Genomic DNA, 25,621 nt, shown 5'->3' on the forward strand with positions numbered 1-25,621 from the left:
ATGTTTCTGCATTCGTAGTCGTATACATTGGCAACCAATGAAGACAATAGACTGTCACTACGAAGATGTTTTACTGTATATTTCCCATGGGTTATAATCAGGTCATAGCACAGTATTCTTCAACAAGCTGGAAGACAAGCTTTGATTGTTTGATTGACAGGGCACTACGAAGTGCCTCACTAGATATAGTCACTGCCTTTACCATGAGAGATTATTTATTATGATTACTAGAAATCTAATATAAATGTAGTTCAAATAATATAGACAGTAAATATATATTACATTACAATACAAAGAATTAGGGTCAGTTCACAAGTGAACTGCCCGCGCGGGTTTTGACACGGAGAGAGACGCGGTGAGCCGCGTCTCTCTCTTGTCAAAACCCGCCTGCCGCGACCATCGCGGTTGCGGCTTTCCCCTCCGCTGTCGGCTCAAATGAATGAGCCAACATAGGAGGGAGCTGCCGGGGGCGGAAGCCGCGCAGCTGAGCCCGCGAGGCTTCCGCCTGAAGAAAGGGCATGTCCTTTCTTTTCTCCGCTAGCGGCAGCCCGCCGCTAGCGGGAAAGAAAAAGCCTGGTGGTCTACATAGACCACCATTGTAAAGGGGCGGATTTTGAAGCGAAATCCGCTGTCAAAATCCGCCCCTTTGTTCACGTGTGAACGAGCCCTTAGAGGTAAAAAAAAACAACCCAAAAACGTACATGCTGCCTGGACATAGAGTGGGATTTCATTAATCTCACCAGTTATCTCTGTGAGACAATAAGGACTGAGGAAACCCACCATTGGAGTCCTTAACAAGAGCAGGAGAGAACAGCTCTGAGAGCAAGCATGATCCAGGGAACAGGGAGTCACATCACCAATCTTAGAGATACCAGGACAAGAACCTTGGCAACCTTGTGTTAACAGGTAAACTAATCAGCATTTCGAAAGCAATGTATTTAGGAAAGCTCTTGAATAAACATAAGCTAACAGTTTAGACAGGATCCTTGAAATGGGAATAACCCTTTAAATCCTATAAAACTCAGATTACTACTTAACTGGGCAATTTGCCTGCATGTGGACAATTAGACATCATAAGATTGCAGCACATTTTTAGCAAGGCAAAAAAATTAAATAAAAACCCCAAGTGTTTGAATAATAATGGTAATGTTCTTACAGCGGAAAATGGTAAAGGGCAATAAATATAATTTCCATAAACGTCGTCCTTACCTCTACTCCTGGTAGATTCCCGGTCCCTACTTCTTCCTCTGCTGCGGCTCCTGCTGCGATTTGTGGACCTGCTTTTGAGAGGACTTTTACTTCTTGTTCTTCTCCAGTCATACTTGTCTCTATGCCTGTCATATTCCCGCCATTTGCCTTCTTCCCTCTTTTTCTCTCTTGTCCTACACACATCCAAAGAAATACAAAGTGAAAAAAAAAATGACTTGGCAAAAAAAAACAACTTACCGTATATACTCGAGTATAAGCCGACCCGAATATAAGCCGACCCCCCTAATTTTACCACAAAAAACTGGGAAAACTTATTGACTCGAGTATAAGCCTAGGGGGGAAATGCAGCAGCTACTGGAAAATTTCAAAAATTAAAATGATCAGAGTTTTTGGGTGCAGTAGATGCTGGGGAAGGAGAAGGGCTGTTTTGGTTGTCTGTCTGCCCCTTCCCTGAGCTTGAGGACTGGGTTTTTTCTTCCCCCCACTTGGAATTCAGTCTGGCTGAATATAGGGTATCTGCAGTGCTTCTATTAACCCCTTCCTGACGGAACAGGAGCACTGCAGACCCCCTATATTCAGTAGACCGGGCACTTTCAGACACAGGGATACCTAATGTGTTTGTGTTTCACAGTCATTTTCTATTTTTGTATGTATTCTAGGAAAAGGAGTGTTTTAGAACTTTTATGTTTTTAAAATCTTTTTTTTTCTTTTGCACTATTTTATGGGAGATTCTATACATTAATATTGTGGCTGGTCATAGACCCCCCCTCTTAAAAAAAAAAAAATAAAAAAAATAAAATATTTTTTTTTTTTTTTGCTGACTCGAGTATAAGCCGAGGGGGGCTTTTTCAGCACAAAAACTGGGCTGAAAAATTCGGCTTATACTCGAGTATATACGGTAAGACAGATTGTAATATGTTGTAAAACAGGCCATATAAGTGTAGTGAAAAACAGCGTTTGCTTTCATGTAGTTTTGATGATGCTGTAGGCTTGTGAAGTCCAACATCAAATGTGTCCGTTTCATACACTTTTATCTCGGCTTGAGATATCCACAAGATGTGTGTAGCTCTCAAAGGAAAAAAACCCAAAAAACATTTGCGTTACTCTGTTGGGAATCGAGAGAAACGCAAACGTTTTTTTCCCCCCTGATCATCATATGCATTCATCTTGAAAAGACAGATGTCTGGATGCCTGGTGAATGTAAGGTTTCTGCTGTTAGGATCTACACTCACCGGCCACTTTATTAGGTACACCTGTCCAACTGCTCGTTAACACTTAATTTCTAATCAGCCAATCACATGGCGGCAACTCAGTGCATTTAGGCATGTAGACATGGTCAAGACAATCTCCTGCAGTTCAAACCGAGCATCAGTATGGGGAAGAAAGGTGATTTGAGTGCCTTTGAACATGGCATGGTTGTTGGTGCCAGAAGGGCTGGTCTGAGTATTTCAGAAACTGCTGATCTACTGGGATTTTCCTGCACAACCATCTCTAGGGTTTACAGAGAATGGTCCGAAAAAGAAAAAACATCCAGTGAGCGGCAGTTCTGTGGGCGGAAATGCGTTGTTGATGCCAGAGGTCAGAGGAGAATGGCCAGACTGGTTCGAGCTGATAGAAAGGCAACAGTGACTCAAATAGCCACCCGTTACAACCAAGGTAGCCAGAAGAGCATCTCTGAACGCACAGTACGTCGAACTTTGAGGCAGATGGGCTACAGCAGCAGAAGACCACACCGGGTGCCACTCCTTTCAGCTAAGAACAGGAAACTGAGGCTACAATTTGCACAAGCTCATCGAAATTGGACAATTGAAGATTGGAAAAACGTTGCCTGGTCTGATGAGTCTCGATTTCTGCTTCGACATTCGGATGGTAGGGTCAGAATTTGGCGTCAACAACATGAAAGCATGGATCCATCCTGCCTTGTATCAACGGTTCAGGCTGGTGGTGGTGGTGTCATGGTGTGGGGAATATTTTCTTGGCACTCTTTGGGCCCCTTGGTACCAATTGAGAATCGTTGCAACGCCAAAGCCTACCTGAGTATTGTTGCTGACCATGTCCATCCCTTTATGACCACAATGTACCCAACATCTGATGGCTACTTTCAGCAGGATAATGCGCCATGTCATAAAGCTGGAATCATCTCAGACTGGTTTCTTGAATATGACAATGAGTTCACTGTACTCCAATGGCCTCCACAGTCACCAGAGCTCAATCCAATAGAGCATCTTTGGGATGTGGTGGAACGGGAGATTCGCATCATGGATGTGCAGCCGACAAATCTGCGGCAACTGTGTGATGCCATCATGTCAATATGGACCAAAATCTCTGAGGAATGCTTCCAGCACCTTGTTGTATCTATGCCACGAAGAATTGAGGCAGTTCTGAAGGCAAAAGGGGGTCCAACCCGTTACTAGCATGGTGTACCTAATAAAGTGGCCGGTGAGTGTATATAGGTTTTGGGGGTGCGCTTACATGTTACAGTTTTGGCTAACGGTAATATTTTATTATATGACTATAGCAGTTTTTAGCAGTCACCTCACATTGGGATTTAACTACTCAAAGTTTCCTTTTCTTGCTCATGCAAGGGTGAGCGGAAACAAAGATGCTATGGATACTGCCTGGCTTCTTGCTTCCACACTATTGAAAGGAAACCTGAACACAGGACGCATTAGGAAACTCCTCCATAGAAAGAAAAGTCATCCAACGGGACATCAACATTTCTGTCAGTTGCTCCTTAGCAGCAGACGACTGACAGCACTGTTAGATATATTTGGGGTAATATCTGAAGAGGTGAAAGGACATTATTGCTGAAAATATTTTTAGCATATTTAATCCCTTAAGGACATAGCCCAAAAGGACTAGGCCTCATTTTTCAAAATGGATCTGTCAATTTATAGGGCAATAACTTTGAGACGCTTAACTTACACAAGTGATTTTGAGATGTTTTTTTTCATGACACATTGTACTTCATGTTATTTATGGTTCACTCTGCGTGCAGTATTCCATTCGGGGAGTCCGCATGGGATGACAATGTCAATGGATTGCATTGACAAGGGGAGCACTTATGAAAGCACACGGACCCCATAGACTATAATGTCCACACAAGTCATGCATAGAGGAAAGTAGTTCATGAAGTACTTTTCTTCGCGCATGTTCCGTGCGGACACTGCACGGAAAACACACGAACCACATTACAGTCTATGGGGTCCGTGTGTTTTCATAAGCTCACCGCTTGTCAATGTGTTCAGTATTCCGTTCGGGGGTCCCCATTCGGACTTCCCGAACTGAGTACCGAACGCAGATGTGAACCAGGGCTTAGTGGTAAACACTAATCGATGTTTTTGTGCATTATTAATATATGTAGTCAGTGTGAATGAAACCATGGTTGCATTTCTTCCTCCCTGTACAAAACATAAACACTTCATTTTCCGTATGGTCACTACCAAAATTGACAGATTCAACTTCAAAGGACCAAGTAAAGGCAGACAGTCTCACCTTCTCTCAGTAGAGGCTGAACGATTTCTCGGAGGACTTGGATGCTTCTTTTTCCTCAGGTCTCTTTCTTCTTCATAGCTCTCCTGACGTGGGAAGATTTCACATACAGAAATAATGTTACCACCACACAACAAAATCCACAATATTAGTGCAAGAAAACAAATAAAACCATAGGGCCCCAAGTACGACAAAGTACTCCCCGCTCCAGAGTACAGCGCGATAGGTGCTGCTGGGCAGAAGGGAGTCCCTGGCTAAGTGTCAGAAACGCCCTTCTGACACTAAAGTGCTACGGTCCCAGGACCGATAGCGCTTTACACCGGGCACAGATCGGGAAAGCCGATAGTGCACTGAATTCAGCACACTGTCAGCTTTCCAGCAGTATATAACACTGCATGTGCCCGATCTGATGAAAGGTCCTCTTTAAGACTTCTGTTCCTAAAGCAGGGAGTCTGGGAATCCAAAGTGCTGGATCTGTAACACGACAGACCCCAATGACTTACATCGGGTCCGTTGAGTTCTGGTGAGGTTTCCATTAATTTGATGGGAATTCTACCATTCCAAGCATAATGCCAAGTTCTCAAGGTCAGTGCAAAGGATTGGTCTCAGTTTGTGATCTGTTGGAGTCTGACATCTGTACACAGATCAGACTACGTTCACTTCTGTGCCAGAGTCTCAGTCACGGTGGCTCCATGAAAATTGGTAGAGGAAAAAGTGCTGCATGGAGGACTTTTTTCCTTTGTAATTTTTTTTTTAAACTGAAACGGCAGACAACCAACAGATCCCATTAGACGCAATGGGGTCCTTCGGACTCTGGTCCTCTGTTGCCATCTCTAATAATTGAGACCAATCTTTAACATCTGTTTGTGTGAGATAAAAGGTGCTTAGATTTTATTATGGGTGGCCTGAATAGGGTTTTAAAGATCCTGGCTGAGTGAATGCACAACAGGGTGCCTTCAATACTGTATGTATAGCCAAATGATAAAGCGCAGTACCAAATACATTATCCTGGACTGTCTGTGCAGAATCACATACACACCCAGGCTGCTGAGCATTCACCTCACCCAGGGAACTAACTAACCAAAGCCAATGCCATCCAGGATCATGTGATCTATTAAGATAACCCCAGCTTGGTTATGTTTCAGGGCTTACATTATAATGGACTTCTTTTGCACGTTTATGTGAATAAATTTTGCTTCAGTAATCCCTTCATAAAAGTAACTATTTTACCCAGCTTTTCAAGAAAACTTGGCAAGATCTTGCATGATTTTTGAGCAAAGAGGAAGAGTGATTCAGGTACATTTAGCATTCAGTAGTCCAAAATACAGTATTACCTGGTATATGTAGCCATGAGAGGGACTTATGTAAATAGATGTAATAATGGGCAGTCCCTGTTACCCAAGCTTTCCCTACACCAGACAGATCTGCTTTTAACGTTACATGGATTCTTACCCAGCTAGTCTATGCTCCTGGATACCAAATCAGGTTAGTTACACTACAATAAGAGAATTGAAGAGTCATCACTGCAGTCTGGGAAAGCTGGGTAACAAGTTTAATGGGGCTGTTGACACCATTGCAATTCCTCAGTGTTGTTATCCAGCTTTCCCATGACTCAGTCCAAAAGTGTGAAGGATAAACTCTGCGCTCTCTCCTAAATTGAGGGAAGGCAAAATGGCTGCCCCCTTTAGAAAAGAATACACTGCAGTTTAGTTTTCATGCTTGGTAACTATGGTATAAGACTAAAGAAAAAATAAGTTTGTGAGGCATCATATATGGAATTATTATTTCTTCGTTTGGAATCTGCTTACTGCTCCTTGCAAAAGGCAGGGATTTTTCACCAAAAAGAGCACCACACTGGTCCATGAGTTGTTTCTACTGGTACAAGTGGACAGGGATGGGAGACATCTATAAGGCTCACACAGAGTTTTTTGGTCAGGAAACGGACTCAAATTCCTCCTCCTAAAAACACCTCACAATAGGATTGTATGGTGAGGCGGTTTTTGGAGGAGGAATTTGAGTCGGTTTCCTGACCAAAAAACTCCAGATGTCAATGTTAATATCTAGTGCATCCTTGAGCATAAAAATGAATAATACTGTGATCAAAGGAAATCCATCTGTATTCATGTGTGGTCACTATGGAACACCTCACCTGTCCTGTGCCAGCCACAGATACATGGCGCTTTTCTGGCAGCTCCTCCTTTTCTTCTTCTTTTACGATTTCTTCTGGAGGAAGATAACTTTTGGTGTGCAAACTTTCAAAGAGTTTATCCACAAAGTCATTTGTTTCTGAGAAGTAAAAGGAAAATGTAAATTGTATCTGTACTAACCAGAATATTCCCCCAGTATTATCTTACTTCACTCCCTGTGTCCAAAAATGCCCGGTCTATAAACTTATAAAAATATTTTCCCCGTAGCAGGGAACGTTGTAGAGCAGGGGTAGGGAACCTTCGGCTCTCCAGCTGCTGTGAAACTACAACTCCCATCATGCTCCATTCACTTCCATGGGGGTTTCAAGAACAGCAGAGCAAGTATGCATGTTGTGAGTTGTAGTTTTGCAACAGCTGGAGAGCCGTACGTTCCCTACCCCTGTTGTAGAGGGAAAAAGAAGGCAAGTGGAGGTAAGGGTAGTTCAATACAATTTATATGAATTAATTGTATATCACATAGGAAGAAGTCAAGGTAAGTGTAATTTGGTAGAATAAGAGCAGATAGGAATAAGTGAGAGTAAGGGAAGTATTTAAAGGGGTTGTCCCATAACAAGGATCCTATCTATACTGCTAGTTTATGTGGATTTAAGACTTTTTCTAAATACATTGCTTTATCGAAACTGCTTTGTTTGGCCACTATCTTAATTTATTCACTTCATGCCTTTCTATGACCACGTGCCCCGGGCTTATCTGCTCAGTCCCTCAGTGACGTAGCTGCCTGCTCTTGGGGGGTCGGGGGAAGGGGGGGGGGGGCTGAGTGCTCGGCAGCAGCTCTGAGCTGTGTATGTCTCTGCCACAGACAACCAACGGAGTTCCTCAGATAAGGGAGGTGAGCGCTCCGGAATTTCTGATCTCATCAGTCGGTTTAATTGAATTTGGCTGATAAGGGCTGAGACAGGGAGTCCGGTACCTCTGTATGTAATGCAAACTGACTCAAATCCAGCTCTGCTACATCAGCTTCATACTGTGGTAATTCATTTACAACCAATCCCTCATTACTGACTGCAAACATAGCAGAGTAAGTGAAACCCCGCCCACCAATGTGCCGAGAAAACCAGGAAGTGAAGAAAGCACTCAGACTACAGGTTGGTGAACAAGGGTTATGGAAATACCCCTTTAAGTGTAAATATAATAGAATAAGATCCATAAGAGATTGGAATACGTTTAGGTAAGCGACGTCATGTAGTGAGGGGACTGTGAGGAAATGTGAGTCACGATTTGGTTAAGTGGATTGCAAGCGGACAGTGTGACTAACATTCAGAGACATTTCAGTGGAACAACTTGAGATAGGAGAAGATCGCAATCTAAAATATTAAAGATCTTCTAACATCTCAATGATATAGGTGATAATGAATAAAAATTGGGACAGATTTAACTTGTACTATTAAGTATATTTTTCTCCTGTGATAGTCTGTTGAACAACTAAAGCAAGCACACTATGGTTGGAATCACAAAACAGGTTTCTTTTAGTAAATACAGGATTAGATACATAATAGAGAAGCTGCAGTTTGTTTGTTTTTTTTATATCCTCACTCCAAGCTTTGGTTAAAAAAAACCCCAAAAACCCCATGTGTAATTCCAACCTATACGGGCTTCGGATTCAAGGCCACAAAGTGAAATCAATAAACACTATATACCTTTCTGCAGGAAAACATCCAGCTGGTCAGCACATATGGCCTTTAACTCCTTCTCCGATTTGTCCTTTCGTACTAAGGCAATGACGTAGTTTGCTAAAGCTGAAGGGTCAGCGTCACATCTGTTGGATGAGAAAACCATTGGTGAGCCACAAATAACCAGTTAGAAGTAGTCATAGAATTTATGGTGACAAACTACATATCTCATGTTATAGCAGAGATGGACAAATCCCACAAGCCACATAGCCCAGGATTACATAAGTCTTACGGCTAGTTCACACGGGGTTCTGCGTGAACACATTAGGTCGCGGCTTTCCGCTAAAGATTAAGCCCAAATGAATGGTCGTGAATCAGCCACGGAATACGCCTGAAGAAAGGGCAGCTTGTTTCTTTTTTCCGCTAGCCGGAACAATCCGCTAGCAAAAAAAAAAAAAACAACACTAGCGGTCTACATAGACCTCTATTGTGAGGGGGCAGATTTTGAGGCGGATTCCGTGCCAAATCGCCCCCTTTTGCTCCGTGTGAACTAGCCCTTGGAAGGCAAAGAAGTCAGTAACTAAAAACGTTGCTGTCTAATATAAAAACTATCTTCACATAAGTCAAATACTAGTCACAAAATCCCCACCAAATTGCCACCCAGCCACTAAATAAATGACTAACTGAATGAAGGACAGGAATCAAAACCTGATTTTTTAGGGCCCATTTTCTAGTTTAGATCTGCCCTGAGAAAGCCAGCATCCTAGAAATTCACTGCTGTGACCTAGGCCATAATTTGGTTATTTCCCCTTGTGTCTATAAACATTCATATTAAAAGAGGTTGTTTCGGCTGTTTAAAGCACCTTCATTGATCTGGTGGAATCTTGATCATGGACCTGGGGGTTTCAGCCTGGTCCTGACCCCTAGTCACCTGATCGGAGTCAACCCTGACCCGCTGGTCACTCTGTCCCATCTTTCCTCCTATCTCAAAGGTAATTATTTATGCTATAGGGGCTGGTTCCACTCACGTGACTTCAGGTCAGACCCAGGTCCATCGTCACGAGTCCGTTGGATTAAATTAAGAGGTCCTCTAAAGTGTGGCATGTTACATACCGCTGCAAAGCTGAATCCAGTGCCAGTACCAATATTACCGCCCTGTCAGAGGGGCCAGCCTCACTGCTCAGCGGCATCGCTAGGTAATGAGGAGCACCCCATGACTGTATTCTTCTATAGACTTCTATATACTGTGATGGGGTGTTCCACACCGCCTAGCTGTGAGACTGGGTCCACTGACAGTGCAGTGATATCGGTACCAAAACTAACTGCACTGATATCTCTGGTCTCAGAGCACATACCTGCAAAACTGACAGTATGTCACAGTATGACAGTTTTGGGGAAAAGCTCACAAGATTTGCCAAGCAGTGTTTGGACCGAATATGGTCAAACCAAAACTACTATTATACTCAGGCCTCTCAAAAAACAAAACAAAACGGTTTCTGGGCTCTGTCGTGATGCAAAAATTGAGTTCTGTCAATTAAAGAGGACCTTTCACATCCTAGGGCACATGTGGTATGATTCCGCATGTGCCAGAGGATGTGAAAGGTCTTCTTTAATAGGCCCTGCAGGATCTCATACAGGTATGCTGCAGAAACAAAGCTATTGACATGAATGGAATTGAGCTTCTGTTTGTATGTTCTAAAAGTGCATATATTGAAAAGTCTCACACCAGTCTGAAATCTACTCCAAAAGTGTTACAAATCACATTTTTATTCATTCATGTGCATATACAATATTTTTTCATACTAATTGAATAACCAATAACCAGGACAAGGAACCTTTAAAGACAGCTGATGACTTCTCCCTATGCAAGATCATTGAACTTATTTACTGTTTTTATGCAAAAATATAAAAATCGAGAATCGCCCAAAAATCTACATGTCGGGTTTTGCTGTCCGCTTGAAAAGTCGGACATCTTTGGGAACGGACAGTTAAGCAGAGGCACGGACTGTAAAAGAACGCACCCGATCTCCATTTAAATCAATGCAAAATGTCACGAACACAGCTAGTGTCTGCTGGTAATGTCCGCACAAGATTTTGAACAGTCATTAGCAGTGGACACTGTCGGTAGTGTGAACGCCACCTTAGTTTTTGGCTAAAGAAAAAAAAAAAATGTTGTTTTACAAACATAAGTATGTTTATTATCTGATGACGGACAAGCCCTGTCTATATATGCCCCATTAGGGAATATAGACAGCGCCCCCCACTGAACAAGGCGAAAGGATCAGACAAAACTAAATCTAACTAGTCTGATTCTTCTTTACAAGTCCGGCTCCACAATATTGTCATACTGAGCACAGTTTTCTATTAGTTCAAGTCTCTGTTTTCTGTACTGCAAAAAACGAAGAGAGAATTCGGAATTTTGTGTTTTTAACTTTGAAGTCTATGTAAAATAGTTGTCCTTCTCACGGTGCCTGTCAGAATAATTCTTCTATGGAAAAAGAATGGGGAAGGTATGCAAAAAAACATAAAAAAAACAAAAACTGAACTATATTGTAAAATCATGATATGAACCAAGCCTTAGACAACAGCCAATATTGTGGGAGCTCAGATGACACGTTACACTGTCAGCATGGAGATATTAGGTTACATGAGAAATAAAATATACTCCATCTCCAACAGAATCTGAACACCAGCCTTATCCCAAAGACCTGTCCGAAACTTTAAGGGCCTATTTACATGGAGGAATTTGCAGCTCACTTCCGGACCAAAAGCCGGGTAGTGTTTCAATGGGAGCCGTCTGTTTGGTAAGGATTTTGAGGCAGATACGGCCTCAAAATCCTGACTGAAAATCGCTGTGTGAACTTACCCTCACACTTGTTTGTAGTTTTAGACAGAATCTACATGGAAGCTCCGAACGGAGTTTCAAAACAAGATGTGACAGTACCCCAACACAGCTATAGTACCAAATAAACACACACAATGCTAAATGCAGTAATATTCTTCCAATGTGACGCTGGGTTCACACCAGCGTCTAGACTCCGTATTAGGTTTCCGTCTTTTGCCAGCAGAAGACGGAAACCTGTCATGCCAAGTCCGGCCGGTGAGCGTTTTGAGCTCTTTGCGGCGAAGCCCTCCAACCATCTTTTTGATAATGGAACTAGATGTGCCCTAATAACCTTACCTATATTGTTGCAGAATGTGTTCCCTAATTGTAAATTAGACCCCATCTAATATGTCACAATTTGATCCATTTTTTTTTATTACTGCTGTTTAAATGCTGTTTTTCTACCGGTATGCTAATGAGCTCTCCACAGCAATGAGGGAGGGCCACAGCACTCAAACGGCAATGGGGACGTCCCCACTGCTGCCCGAGAGCTCTGTGCTAGCGACGCCTCCATCTTCAGCACCGACCCTGCCTCTTCTGTCTTCTAACGCGGTCCAACTTCCGACGCCTGCGCAGTACGCTCCTGTATTGAACTACAAGAGCAAGAGCAGCCTCCCAAAAATGGCTGCCGGCCATTTTTGGGTGGCTGCTCTTGCAGTTCAATACAGGAGTGTACTGCGGCCGGCGGCCATTGTTGAAAGGCCGCTGTACGCTCCTGTATTGAACTGCACAGGCGTCGGAAGTTAAACCGCGTCGGAAGACAGAAGAGGCGGGGTTGCAGCTGAAGATGGAGGCAGCGCTACAACCGAGCTCTCGGGCAGCAGTGGGGACGTCCCCATCGCCGTTTGAGCGCTGGGTCCGCCCTCATTGCTGCGGAGAGCTCATTAGCATACCGGTAAAAAAAACGGTATTTCGATGGAACGCCGCGCCGGAGACCACGTCTAAAGTTAAGAGACAAATAGCCTCAAGGCTATTCTGACGTGGTAATTAGAAAAAATGTGGGTTTAGTGGTACAATCCCTTTAAAGCTGGAAATGTTTAAAAAAAATATCCTATAAAATTTAGTGATTACACACCATGAAAAGCAAGTGAACCCCTAAACCCTATATATTTTTTTGAAAGTAGACAACCTGAAGATTACAAATGTCTTAATGGGTCATCAATAGGCACATCCACCTTCATGCAACTTTGTGACAAACACAAATCATTTTTTGAAAAAATGCCTTTATTTGCAATTTTTTTGAGCCTGCTCCAGAGGGGGAATCCACGACTGTCGCGGCAGGCGGGTTTTGACCCGAGAGTGACGCGGCTCCTCGCATCACTCTGTGTCAAAATCCACCCTACTGCGCCACGTGTGAACTAGCCCTAATACAGAAGAGAAGACAGGGAGGATTTTGCTGTTATTCACTAATATGTTAAAAATCTATACTGCACCTACCAAAATGTGACACCAAAATCTAACTTTTTTGAGATTGCACAGCATACCGTATATAAAAACACAACTTAATGTTTCATATATACAACCAACCTCATGCAACTTTGCAGCAAACAGAGATTACAAACAAAAATTGCACAAAAATTCTAATGTCACCAAAGTGCGACTCAAGCAATCCCTTTCTGCAAACAAAATGTACTTTCCAAAAAACTGCAAGATGTGAGGAGTTCATACATACCACACATGTATATATTTACAGGGGTGGGTGTTAAATGCCAAAATCGCAGAAATGCACCAACCAATTTTATGCATGTAAATTAAATAGGACTTTACATAAAAATTTTATTTTCTATCCCCTTATAAAATTTTTTTTTTAGCAATTTAGGCATTCATCTCTAGTGATAATCGTTATTACTATTATTTTAGCGTGTAATGGATATCACTAGAGACGTATTTTACTCTAGAAAGCTCAGGTATGGATAGGACAGGGTGAAATGTAAACTTTATCCATGACTTTGTGTATATGTTGCGCAAGTGTTTGGTACGACTTTTTTTGGCGCTGCGACCTGGACAATGGTAAACGCCTGGGTCACAGCTCCAAAAAACATCCTGGTTATGTTCAGAGGGTATTACATAAGAATATTCCTCTACTAAGGCACAGAGGGAAATTACATTATACCTGTTTATGATAATCAGAGCGCAAAAGTATAGTATGCTCTCTGATTGATAGGAGAGGGGGTAACAGGGACTGAAGTCCCTGCTACCCCCTCCTGGGGCCACCTACATCTCAGACACAGAGATGACAAGGATTCCTCACCTCTGTGCCGTCTGCATGGCTCCTCCTCTTTAAAATTAATCTGAAACCAGTAAGATAGCCGCATCCAGTCCTGAGATATCGGCATTAGTAATAAGGACGTATTAACTAAGTCCTTGGCTAAAGAAGGGCCACCCTGGGAGCTATGTCCTCGGCAAGGAAAAGGTTAATTTACCCAAAAATTATCTGTAAATACATCCACAGCAGTGATAAATATTCACCATTCCCTTGTGCACCCTTTACTTGGCTTTATTTTACGTGCTGCTCCTTATATCAGCATTATTTCCATGTAGTGAACCTCTGGACAAACTACATTTCCCATGATGCATTTGCCTGCTTCCACTCTGTGTACCTCCTCCCTTCTTTACTCTCCCCTGCAATGAAATCACAGGTAATAAGCCACTCCCACAGCCGAGATCACATGCTGCTGTGAAGTTTTGTTTGCTGCAAATGGATAACCCCTTTAGGACCAGGCCATTTTTTGGTTTCGCATTTTCGTTTTTCCCTCCTCACATTTCAAGAGCCATAACTTTTTCATTTTTCAGTTCACAGAGTCACATGATGGCTTATTGTTTGCGGGACAAATTGTACTTTGTAATGGCACCATTCAATATGCTGTGCAATGTACTGGGAAGCTGGAAAAAAATTCAGAATGAGGTGCAATTGGAGAAAAAATGCATTTGCGCCATTTTCTTATGGGTTTAATTTTTACAGCGTTCACTGTTTGGTACAAATGACATGTTACCTGTGTTCTACGTGTCAGTACGAACGCGGTGATACCAAATTTATATAGTATTTGAAATGTTTTGATACTTTTAAAAAAATGATAAACTTTGCAAAATAGAAAAAAAAATTTGTGTCATCACGTTCTAACACCTGTAACTTTTTCATATTTCCATGTATGGAGCTGGTTGTGGTGTCTTTTTATGCGGAACAAGATGACGTTTCTATTGATACCATTTGGGGAAAGATCTGATGGTTTGATCACTTTTTATTCAATTTTTTATAAGTGGCAAAGTGTTGAAAAAAACGCTTTTTGGCTGTTTTTATTTTTTTTGCCGCTACGTTGTTCGCAGTACGGGATAAATGTTTTAATATTCTAATAGTTCGGGCATTTTGGAGCGCGGGGATACCTAATATGTTTATGTTTAATGTTCTTTAATTACTTTTATAGCTAATCTAGGGAAAGGGGGGTGATTTGAACTTTTATATTTTTTTTATTTTTTTAATACTTTTAAAAACTTTTTTTTTCTTCTGTTACATTTATGATCAGACCCCTTAGGTACCTTGAAACCTAGGGGGTCTGATCGCTCATACTATTCACTGCAATACTACAGTATTGCAGTGAATAGCAGAATCCCAGCACTTCTATTAGACGATGCCTCTGGCATCGTCTAATAGATCTCGGGCAGAGACAAGCCTGGAAGCCTTCAATAGGCTTCCGGCTGTCATAGCAACCGATCACCGCCCTCATGTGACGTTCAGGAGGGCGGCGATCGGGGAAACATGGCGGCGCCCATGCCGCCTGCGCTGTTTACACGCTGCGGTCGCGTTTGACCGCAGTGTGTAAAGGGTTAACAGCAGCGATCGGCTCGGGCACCGACCGCTGCTGTTATTGGCAGGTCCTGGCTGTATTATACAGCCGGCATCTGCCGTGTATGGAGCGAGCTCAGCGTGTGAGCTCGCTCCATACATCCCCATGCGACCCATGACGTACAGTTACGTCAAGGGTCGCTAAGGGGTTAAATGTCTGTATTCAGATATTGTTTGTGCTCATATATTATTCCAGCATATTCAAGCATTCAACCTATTCCAGAATATAGAAATTTAAAACCGTAAACTAAAAAGTTCCGCCCTTTGATGGTCCAAAAAGTTGGAGGGGGGGATGCATTTTGAACCCTTTCAATATTAGTCAAGTTGCGTGACCACTAGAGATGAGCTAGTACTGTTCGGATCAGCCGATTCGAACAGCACGCTCGCATAGAAATGAATGGATGTAGCCGGCAAGCGGGGGGTTAAGCAGCCGGCCGCCATCAAAGCGGAAGTACCAGGTGCATTCATTCATTTCTATGGAGCGTGCTGTTTGGATCGGCTGATCCAAACAGTACTCGCTCATCTCTAGTGACCACCAGTTTGACCACTTGTCACTCTCTCCTGTGAGAACTAAACAGATTACATTATGTGGCATGAAGTTCACGATGGTCGGACCAGTAAAATAGCAATTACATACGGAGTCTGATAGATCCCACAGATAATAATGGGGTCTGCTTGATATATGTGATTTTAAATAAAACTAGCGGACGAAAAAGGCACTCGCGAAGGACTTTTTTCATTTGCCGATTTTAGACATGGGAAGAATATGTAAATCTGTCTTCCATGATGTAATTAGGAAGACAGTGCCTCAGTCATGCAGCCCAATAGAGGGCGCTGCCTGAAGATATGCAAATCTGTCTTCCATGTGGTCTCCCACATCATTGCATTGCAGCAAAGGCCTCTGGGAAGGTCGGGCATGATGTTAAAGGGAGCGTCCTCTATTGGGCTGCATGACTGAGGCACTGTCTTCCCAATTACATCATGGAAGACAGATTTGCATATCCTTCCCATGCTCCTTTGCACAGTGGAGAGCAAAATGGCTTAATAAGCCCCAAACACCTAAATGGTGGTCTCTCCCTAAGGAGTGACGATATCCCCTTAACCCCGATTTTAGACAGACATTGCAACAGAGACTTCAGTTTAGCCTTAACTGTCAAATCTCTCCTGGCCGCTCTCATACATCTCCCCTCCCCACAAAACACCCCCCACCCTATTTTCTGTATATCCCCCAGTGACTGAAGCAATGATATAGCAGATGAGTCAATACAATCCTCATCTATAGAATCTACAATTCCTCTAACCTACACAGCCTATACTTCCTATGTATGATGTGTGCAGAATCTACAGTGAATCTGATAGATTTCTCTCTGTCCATCACAAAAAGGAGCCAGGACAGATCGGCTGAAGCTACAACACAGTGCGAGTTAGGGGACAGTAATTCTATGTCACTGGTCTATCACATTTGAGCATTATGATGAGACAGCCCAGTGTTTGCGCTATATAACATCCACCCAGGACACCTCCCAATCGGCACTACATAAAACTGAAGGCTCCGCTAAGCTTAGTGCCAGGTTCCCCTTTTCTAGGGATTTCAGGGATTGTTGGACTGTAGTCAGTAGACTAAACCACCATCTCTGACTGCTCTCCCTTTCCACACTCTGACTCCTACGATGTCTAACATTCTTGGTCAAACCGAGGCAGTAACCCTCCGCTAAGGCCTTATTCACACATATGTGAAAAACAGCTGGCATCCAGCAGTTTTCAGAATAATGGAGCCTTCTTCATGTCCTTTTTTATTTTTGACAGACTAAAGAGGCATTCACACGATGTAACGCGTCGCTGATTCTTGCACGATAACTCGCGTAAGAATCAGCGCTGCAAAACAGAAACCCATTTAGTTCAATGGATTCCGTTTAACGCGCATTGAAGTCAATGGGAGACTTTTTAACCAATTGATTTCAATGTGTTACGCGCATTAAACGGAACCCATTGAACTCAATGGGATTCTGTTTTGCAGTGCTGATTCTTCCGCGAGTTATCGTGCAAGAATCAGCGACACGTTACATTGTGTGAATGTCCCCTTAAAGAGGTTCTCCAGCTTCCAAGAATTACCTGCAAATACACCCACAGCAGTGCTAAATCCTCACTGTTCCCTTTTGCAACCTTTGATTTTTTTTTTTTTTTGCTTGCTGCTCTTTGTATCTTTCTTATTTATTATGTGTGGACAAACTACATTTCCCATGATGCATCTGCCTCCCCCCACTCGCTGTGTACCTCTACCTTCTTCACTGTAGTGATATCAAAGGTAATAAATCACTCTCACATCTGAAGTCACATGATGCTGTGATGTTTCTTTAGAAGCTCACTCCCCCCTCCTCCTGTGAGCAGCAAACACAAAGAGTGAGAGCAGGCAGATGAATCATGGGAAATGTAGTTTGTCTACAGATTCACTGAATGTAAATAACAAGGAGCAGCAGGTAAAATAATGCCAAGCAAAGGCTGCACAGTGAGTATTTAACACTGCTGTGGATATATCTGCAGATCATTTTCGGAAGCTGGATAACCCCTTTAACAACCAATCAATTTTTGTCCATTTTTACATTTTCTTTTTTTACAACTTATGAGGGATCCATGCTTTTTTTCTGGGTTTGTGAGAATGTAGCCTAACTCACAAAAAAAAAAAAAAAAAACATTACTGATGGAACTCCTATGAAAGCAAATGTGCATCTAAAGTCTATCTTTCCTCCCAATCCCACCCAAAACTGTCCCTGATTCTGACTGAGGGATTGTCAATGATAGCAAATCCTAGTAATGTGTCACTTTCTACAGTGGGAAAATGTGCACTATGGTGGGTTTTATTATCCAAGTTCAAAATTTTGCAAATTTATTCTGAAAGTGCAATGCATCATGGAAGGTAAGATGACAGACAAACCATCAAGTCACATCTCAATGCAAACTCTACTTAGCCTAAGTTCACATGGTGGAAAACAAAGAGGAATTTGACGCAGACATCCACCTCAGAGTCCTCTACATTTTAGTCCCCCCTTCCCCGGTCAACTGCAGAAATAGAGCACTGACATTCTGATGTTGCTTAGGCTCATATGAATGGGTTTAAGCAGCGGATGCCCTGATCCGTGGACCCCACAGAAAATAAAGCATCCTGCTCTGACCTCTACCCCCCACTGCATATAATGGAAGGCAAAATCTGCAGCAGATTTTGGGGCAGAACCCACCTCAAAAATAATGGGAGATTCCACCATGTGAATGGGCCTTCAAAGGGGACCTTCACTACCTTGTTGCATCCTTCAGTAGGTGCTGCTCCATTCTGGCAAAGTTGGATTTCATTCTCTAGCACCCGCCATTCCTGAGCACTTGGTACAGTTAATTTTAGCATCCAATACGCTAATTATGCAGGTGGGTGGTCCTGATCTGGAGCAGACTACCTGGAATCACTCATCTGACAATAGAAAACGTAATTACCATATTGGGTGACCAGGAATGGTGCCCCTCCCCCCCCCAAAAAAAAACAAAAAACAAAACAAGAACTGTGCTGAAATCAGTGAAGTGGCACCTATTGAAGGAAACAGAGTTATATTTGGTGGAGATGGTAAGAGATCCTCTTTAAGTAGAGTTTGCGTTTCATGTGACTTGAAAGTTTGTGTCTGTCATCTGCACCTCCAGGGATTTTAAGATGCTGTACCCAACCTTAGGTCACATGATCAGAACCAGCACCCAACCCAAGGGTTGCACCACCACCTCCATGTTTACCACTAGTCTACCAGAGCTATGGAGGGCTGGCTTTACTATAGTCTGACATTCTCCTGAAGAGGAGGAGAAGGAGCAACCCAAAGGTCTGCTGCTGGTCAGATTGTTTATATAAACAATCTCCTGAAGTAGATGGCCCTCCGAAACCATCTGTACAGTGGGTCATGGTCACAGTCAGACTTGAATCCCCCCAGCAGCCCCCACAGTATCACATGGCAGTCTTTCAGGTAAACACCGTCACTGCCATACAAGAAACGTACAAATCTGCAGCCTTGTATAAGGTAGTTCTCCGGAGCGGGCGTATGGACAGGGGCTGTAATACCGGTGTCAAAATCAGAGTTCACCTTTCTATGCAGGAACTGATAAAGGAAATCATGACAAGAAATCGGGGGGCAGTGATGCCCCAAGTACCATTGTATCACATGGCTTCCAGAATGTCATGTTCCTGGCTCACAGCCTCCCACCTCACATGTCTTCAGGTCTGAGCACCCTAATGTGGACCTGTATTATGAGGGAGGGGAGGTAGGAGCACATGAGGGGTCTCACCTGATGGAAGCCCCAAATCTGGTTACTCCAGGCTCCCCTACTGCAGCAGTAGTGACCACCCTCCCATAGTACATAGGTGGTGACTGGGCGCCCCCATGTGCAGTGGTCACAGGAATGAGAGCACCCTCGTCAGCCTCACCTGTCACCCTGTGTGACCACAAGGCCATGCAGTCACCGCCCCCTCCCCCAGACTTGTTGCCACAAGGCCCAGTCGCCATGCACACTTACAGTCGCCATGCACATGCTCGCACTTACATAGGCTCCAGTAACTTGGCCAGCCACGTCTTGAAGGCCTCCACATTCTCTATCAGCATGTCGGCGGCTGAGGCAGGCCTGGGGGGTGTGGGGACCACTATCGTGCCAGCCCCGAGATCCCAGCGCACATCCTCGTCTCCCCGGGAGTCCCGCCCGAGCCTGACTCTCCTGTCACACACGTCCAGCAGAGGCTTCCCGCCCGTCACTCTGTGTGCCGTGAGGCCGACCGTACACCAAATACCGGCTCAACTCCCGTCCCAAGCACGGCACAACTTAGCCAGGCATTAGGGCCTACGATAGGACCGGAAGACGGACAGCTGCGCGTGGCCAATCACCATCCTGGATGTGACGTACTGTGACCAATAGCCGCTGGCGGGGCGGGGCTACACGGTGTCGGTCATTAGTGGGCGGAGAGTGGTAGTGGTAGTAATACCGCATGGTGACTGGAGTAGTGCAGAGCATGGGGCTGTATCCCAGGGTTACCTCAGCCTGCAGGCTATACAGCAAGGAGCTCAATGCTGGCGAGCACCTGTAATGGAGGGGCAATTCTTACAGGGAGGGCTCGAACTAGAAGACAATCCCTTGAAGCTCTATGTAGTCTGTATGGTACCTGCCTGGGAAATACTGATCCTCAGCTCATTGTTTACCTTACATGGAGAGAAGCCTTTCTGACTGAGATAACAAGTGACCATGCCCCATATACTGGACATAGGACAGACTATTATAGGACCTCAACTAATAAAAATGGACTGCAACTCCCTAGGACTGCGCGCTATGTTATGTGCATGACGCCTCAGGCCAGGTTCACATCTGTGTTCTGGTTTCCGCTTGGTGACCCCCGCCCCCGAAAGGAAACCTATACCCATAAAAAAAGCCATTACCTAAGGAAACCCGCGGACCCCATAGACTATAATGGGGTCCGTGCCGTTTCTGCTCGGTTTCCACATAAAACATGCAGAGAGAAAAGTGCTGTATAATCTATGGCCGTGGTGGTAAACCTATGGCACGAGTACAGGAGGTGGTACTCCGAGCCCTCTCTGTGGGCACCCATCTATGGAACAGATTGTACTGTGTGGGGGCCACTGTGGAGCAGATTGTACTGTGTGGGGGCCACTGTGGAGCAGATTGTACTGTGTGGGGGCCACTGTGGAACAGATTGTACTGTGTGGGGCCCTCATTATTTATATCACATCTTTTTTATAGCAGGTGTGATATTAGTACAGGCTGTAATAACATTGTACGGTCACTATAATACTGATTCTGCAATGTGAATAGTGAACATTAATTATTCAAAATTATGGCAAATGCAGACTTCTACCTTTCAGCACAAAGTTGTTTTGTATCATTGAAACCTCTGTAAAGTCCCATTCATATGATGGTGTTTTGCAGGTCCACAATAGTGGATCCACACAATATTAAGGTTGGCACATTGTAATAATTTAGAGGGTTTTGGGTTGCATTTTTGGCACTTAGTCTCTAAAAGATTCACCATCATTGGTCTCTTGAGTCTGTGGGTTTCCCAGGTAACTTCTTTTTTTATGCATTTAGGTTTCTGTTGGGGGGGGTCCCCAAGCAGACTCCCCCGAACAGAAACTGGACCTTAGTGCTTATTCACACAACAGGGTTCTTTGTATCAATGTCACAAAATACAGAATGTCTTTGGAGCTGGATGCTTAATGTCAGCAGAATGGATAAGAATTGAAGCACAGAATCCTGTGTGAACATAGGCATAACAGACATACCAGCTTCTTTGCCGCCCAACAACTAAGAGGACCACCCATATCCAATGAGACCTAGGGTGCAATTAGTAGTAACTTTGAATAATGGAAAGGGTTGTGGTAACCTGAATGTGTCTCTAGTACCTTACTTGGACATCACAATGCCTACCTGTGACATTATTATAAAGTGAAATCTCTCCAGAAGACCACCCCCCATGCAAACAGACTTTCAGTGTCACCATATACACTCCCCAACACTAAATATACAATGCCAAGAAGAACAAGCAGTAAGATCTAGTTCACATCTGCGTTGGTATTCCATCCGGGGGAGTCTGCATGAGGACCCCCCCACACACACCCGGACGGAATACCGAACGCAACTGCAAGCGGTGTGCAGTGAGAGCACATGGACCCCACAGACTATAATGGTGTCTGTGTGCTTGCTGCCAGATCTTAGCAGGGATCATGCAGACAGGAAAGTAGTTCACAATCTACTTTCCTGTACGCATGATTCGTGCGCGGCAACCACACGGACCCCATTATAGTCTATGGGGTCCGTGTACTTTTACTGCACACTGCTTGCAGTTGCGTTCGGTATTCCGTTCGGGGGAGTGCCCATGCTGACTCCCCCGGACGGAATACCAACGCAGATGTGAACGAAGGGTAAGGTTATACAAATTAAGGAAGTAGCAGGTGTTGCTAAGATCTGTCAATGATCAAATTCTCAAGTACTAAGCTCCAAGCTGTGGCATGTAGGAGGTTCATATAAGCCAGACTCAATTAAAAGGTTTTTTTTATCCACACAAAATTTCAAAAATTGGTTCAAGTGGGATGGATAATTGTGAGAGGCCTCCTGTTCATCGAGGTGCCAGATATCACTACTTGTCAAAATGAGAGACATGGGTTTATCGCTTCGGCAGATCGATACATTCCTAGGCCACAATCTCAGTAGTATTAAATATAGTGTGTCCCGGTGGTTGGGAGAACAATGGCAAGCTGGAATGACAGCAAAAGCTATGTCCAAGCAAGTGAAACTGGACGTCATAGCCCAATCTGGAATGGAGGTCTTTCTTCTAGCAATGAGTCCTGCTTTTGTCTTGAAAGCAATAATAACTGGAGATTGCTCTGGAGACCAAGTGATTGTCACACTAATCCTACTCCCAGGATTCTCATGTGGGGAGGCATATTGTACAGGAGCCGGACCCCTTCATTTCCGGTCTCTAACCGCATTAAATTGATTTGGCAGCATGGTGGCTCAGTGGTTAGCACTGTAACCTTGCAGCGCTCTGGAGGTCCTGAGTTTGAAGCCAGCCGAGGTTTGTATGTTCTCCCTGTGTTTGCTTTGATTTCCACCCACACTCCAAAGACATACTGAGAGGGAATTTAGATTGGGAGCCCTATTTGAGACAGTGTTGACAGTATCTGTGAAGTGTTGCGGAATATGATAGCGCTAAATCTGTAAAATAATTTGGTCATGGAGCCTGTGCTACAGCCCTTTCTCCAAAGTGTCTTTCAAGTTGTTTTTCATCACCACAACAACAGGCCGCTTGTTGCTCATGCTACTGTAAGCAGCCTGAATGGCCTAAATCTGCCTCCATGACCTAAGTATGTGTTATTGGCTAGAATCGCTACCTGCACAATAATCCCCTTGGAGTGCTGGTTATTTGTGATTCCAATGATCAGGATAAAGTGTCTTCCTTATAAAACTATTAAAGGGATTCTATCATTAAAGGGGTTGGCCACTTTCAGACCAATATTGACAAACAAATGTACAATAAAAAGATATACTATTTTCCAATATACTTTCTGTATCAATTCCTCACAGTGTTCTAGATTTCGGCTTGCTGTCATTCATTCTGTTACTTCTAGAGGATAAAACTCTGACCATGGTCATGTGATTTACGGTCCATGGTCATGTGATGAGCACACAGGTGTACAGCTGATTGCCAGCAGCTGTCTGAATATTGTGCTGTGACTATAATGAGCGGCACCTGTGTGCTCATCACATGACCATGAACCGTAAATCACATGACCATGGTCAAGCTGACTCAAATCCAGCTCTGCTACATCAGTTTCCACATCAGCTTTATACTCTGGTAATGCATTTACAACCAATCCCTCATTATTGACAGGCAAACATAGCAGATAGTAGAGCAAGTGAAACCCCGCCCACCAATGTGCCGAGAAAACCAGGAAGTGAAGAGAGCACAGAGCCTGAAGGCTGCAGAACAAGAGTTATGGGAATACCCCTTTAAGAAAGGCTATTCTTCTCCTACCTTTCGTTGTCTTCTCTGCGCCGCCGTTCGCCTAAAATTAAATTTTTTGTCAGTATGCAAATGAGTTCTTTCGCAGCACTGGGGTCATCCCCAATGCTGCCAGAGAACTCTCCAATGCCGTCTCCACCTTCTTCTGGAACGAGGTCTTCACTGTGTCTTCTTCTGATGGAGTCTTCTAACTTCTAGGGCTCGGGCCTAGCCCAAAGCCAACTGCGCTTGCCCGCCGACCATGAGAAAATATTATGAAAGCGGCCATTTTTCTTGTAGATGCGGTGAAGACCTCGTTCCAGAAGAAGATGGAGGCGGCGCTGGAGAGATCTCTGGCAGCATTGGCGATGCCCCCAGTGCTGTTTCAGCGCTGGGGCCCACCCCTAGTCCGGCGAATAACTCATTTACATATCGATAAAAAATTGCACCGAGAAGACAATGAAAGGTAAGAGAAGAATAGCCTTTCTGAGTTTATAAAGCCACCTTAACTCCTCCCCTAGACATGCGTCACTCCTCAGGTAAACCAATCTCGGGCCGCCCGGTCACGTGACACAACCCCGCCCATTTGGGCGTGTCTAAGCTATACGTCATTGGATACACAGAAAGCGTCCATGACGACTACTGGTTTCTAGTCGCGGTATACATTCTTTTACAGGTGTATTAAAGAAGACCAGAATAGTATCCAATGACGTATAGCTTAGACACGCCCAAATGGGCGGGGTTGTGTCACGTGACCGGGCGGCCCGAGATTGGTTTACCTGAGGAGTGACGCATGTCTAGGGGAGGAGTTAAGGTGGCTTTATAAACTCAGACCACCAGTATTGCAGATGCGGCTATACATTACAGCCGGCTAGCATACTTATCACATCGTCGTACTAGCTGGGAGTCGGACCATCACCGCTCCTAAGCGTCTACCCGCCTTGTCTCTGATGAGCTAGGAAAGATATACTAGCAGAAACGCGTCAGACTATATAGGGATCTTCACTGATGTGCGACCTAATCTCTGGTGTGAATGAATGATTTACTTAGGTGATTGTTAGCTTTAGTGTCGGGGGACAAAAAGGAGCCCTCAAGTTTAGAGATAAGTTGGGGTTTTAGCGTTGCCCCACTGGTCTTAGCAAGTGTATGGTTGTTAACCCCTATTGGGTGTATGTCAGAAGTGAAGTGAGATATAACTATCTAGACTGCACCTATTGGTAAACTTGCACTAGCTACTCAAGCAATCACCTAGTACACCCTACCCTATTATTTTAAACTTCATTATTTAGGAGGTTTATATCAGCTTTTAAAATAACTAATAAAAGTTACATTTTATTGCACCTTTATTTAGTGTTTTTGGTTTAAGTTTGAGCAAGATGCTTCTTTTTCCATGTCCTGCTGTGATCCCTGCCTCCCATTGAAAAAATTGGGAAGCGGATTCCGGGAGGAATCTGCTCCAGATTCAGGGGCAAAATCCGCAACAAATTCCTCCGTGTGAGCACAGCCTAAAGCTGATCTACAATAGCGAAGAAAAATGGCTGAAAACCTGGAGTAAAACTGTGTGTATGTGTACTCACCTTGAGTAACAGTGACATCCACAGCGCCCTATCCCTTTAAAGCCTTCCATTGACTTTCAATGGGTTCTGTTACTTTTTTTTTCCAACTAGCAGAATATTCAGCTAGCAGAATTTTACACGCTGAATTTTACACACAGAAAAAAAAGCTAGCAACATCCATTGAAGTCAGGCTTTTTTTCAGCGTGTAAAATTCAGCGCCAAATAAAGTGCCATTTTCCTCAGTGTGAATGGACCCTGTATTTTTCCGTCATTTTTTGTTTAGTTTTCTAGCTGA

At 43.9% G+C, this 25,621-nt stretch overlaps 1 protein-coding gene across 1 annotated transcript in view; it reads right to left on the reverse strand.

Moving 5' to 3' along the window:
* RBM27 (RNA binding motif protein 27) overlaps nucleotides 1-20,136 on the reverse strand; it is a 56,445-nt gene extending 36,309 nt beyond the window's left edge. Inside the window, exons 1-5 of the mRNA XM_075274746.1 lie at nucleotides 19,810-20,136; nucleotides 8,546-8,664; nucleotides 6,851-6,987; nucleotides 4,705-4,787; nucleotides 1,210-1,382 (exon numbers count right to left, since the gene is read on the reverse strand). Coding sequence (XP_075130847.1) covers nucleotides 1,210-1,382; nucleotides 4,705-4,787; nucleotides 6,851-6,987; nucleotides 8,546-8,664; nucleotides 19,810-19,868 — 571 coding nt within the window. The 5' untranslated portion in view covers nucleotides 19,869-20,136. The remainder of the gene's footprint in view (nucleotides 1-1,209; nucleotides 1,383-4,704; nucleotides 4,788-6,850; nucleotides 6,988-8,545; nucleotides 8,665-19,809) is intronic.
* Between the last annotated feature and the right edge of the window lie 5,485 nt (nucleotides 20,137-25,621).

The sequence above is a fragment of the Leptodactylus fuscus genome, chromosome 5 (assembly GCF_031893055.1).
Source record: "Leptodactylus fuscus isolate aLepFus1 chromosome 5, aLepFus1.hap2, whole genome shotgun sequence".
Taxonomy (NCBI): domain Eukaryota; kingdom Metazoa; phylum Chordata; class Amphibia; order Anura; family Leptodactylidae; genus Leptodactylus; species Leptodactylus fuscus.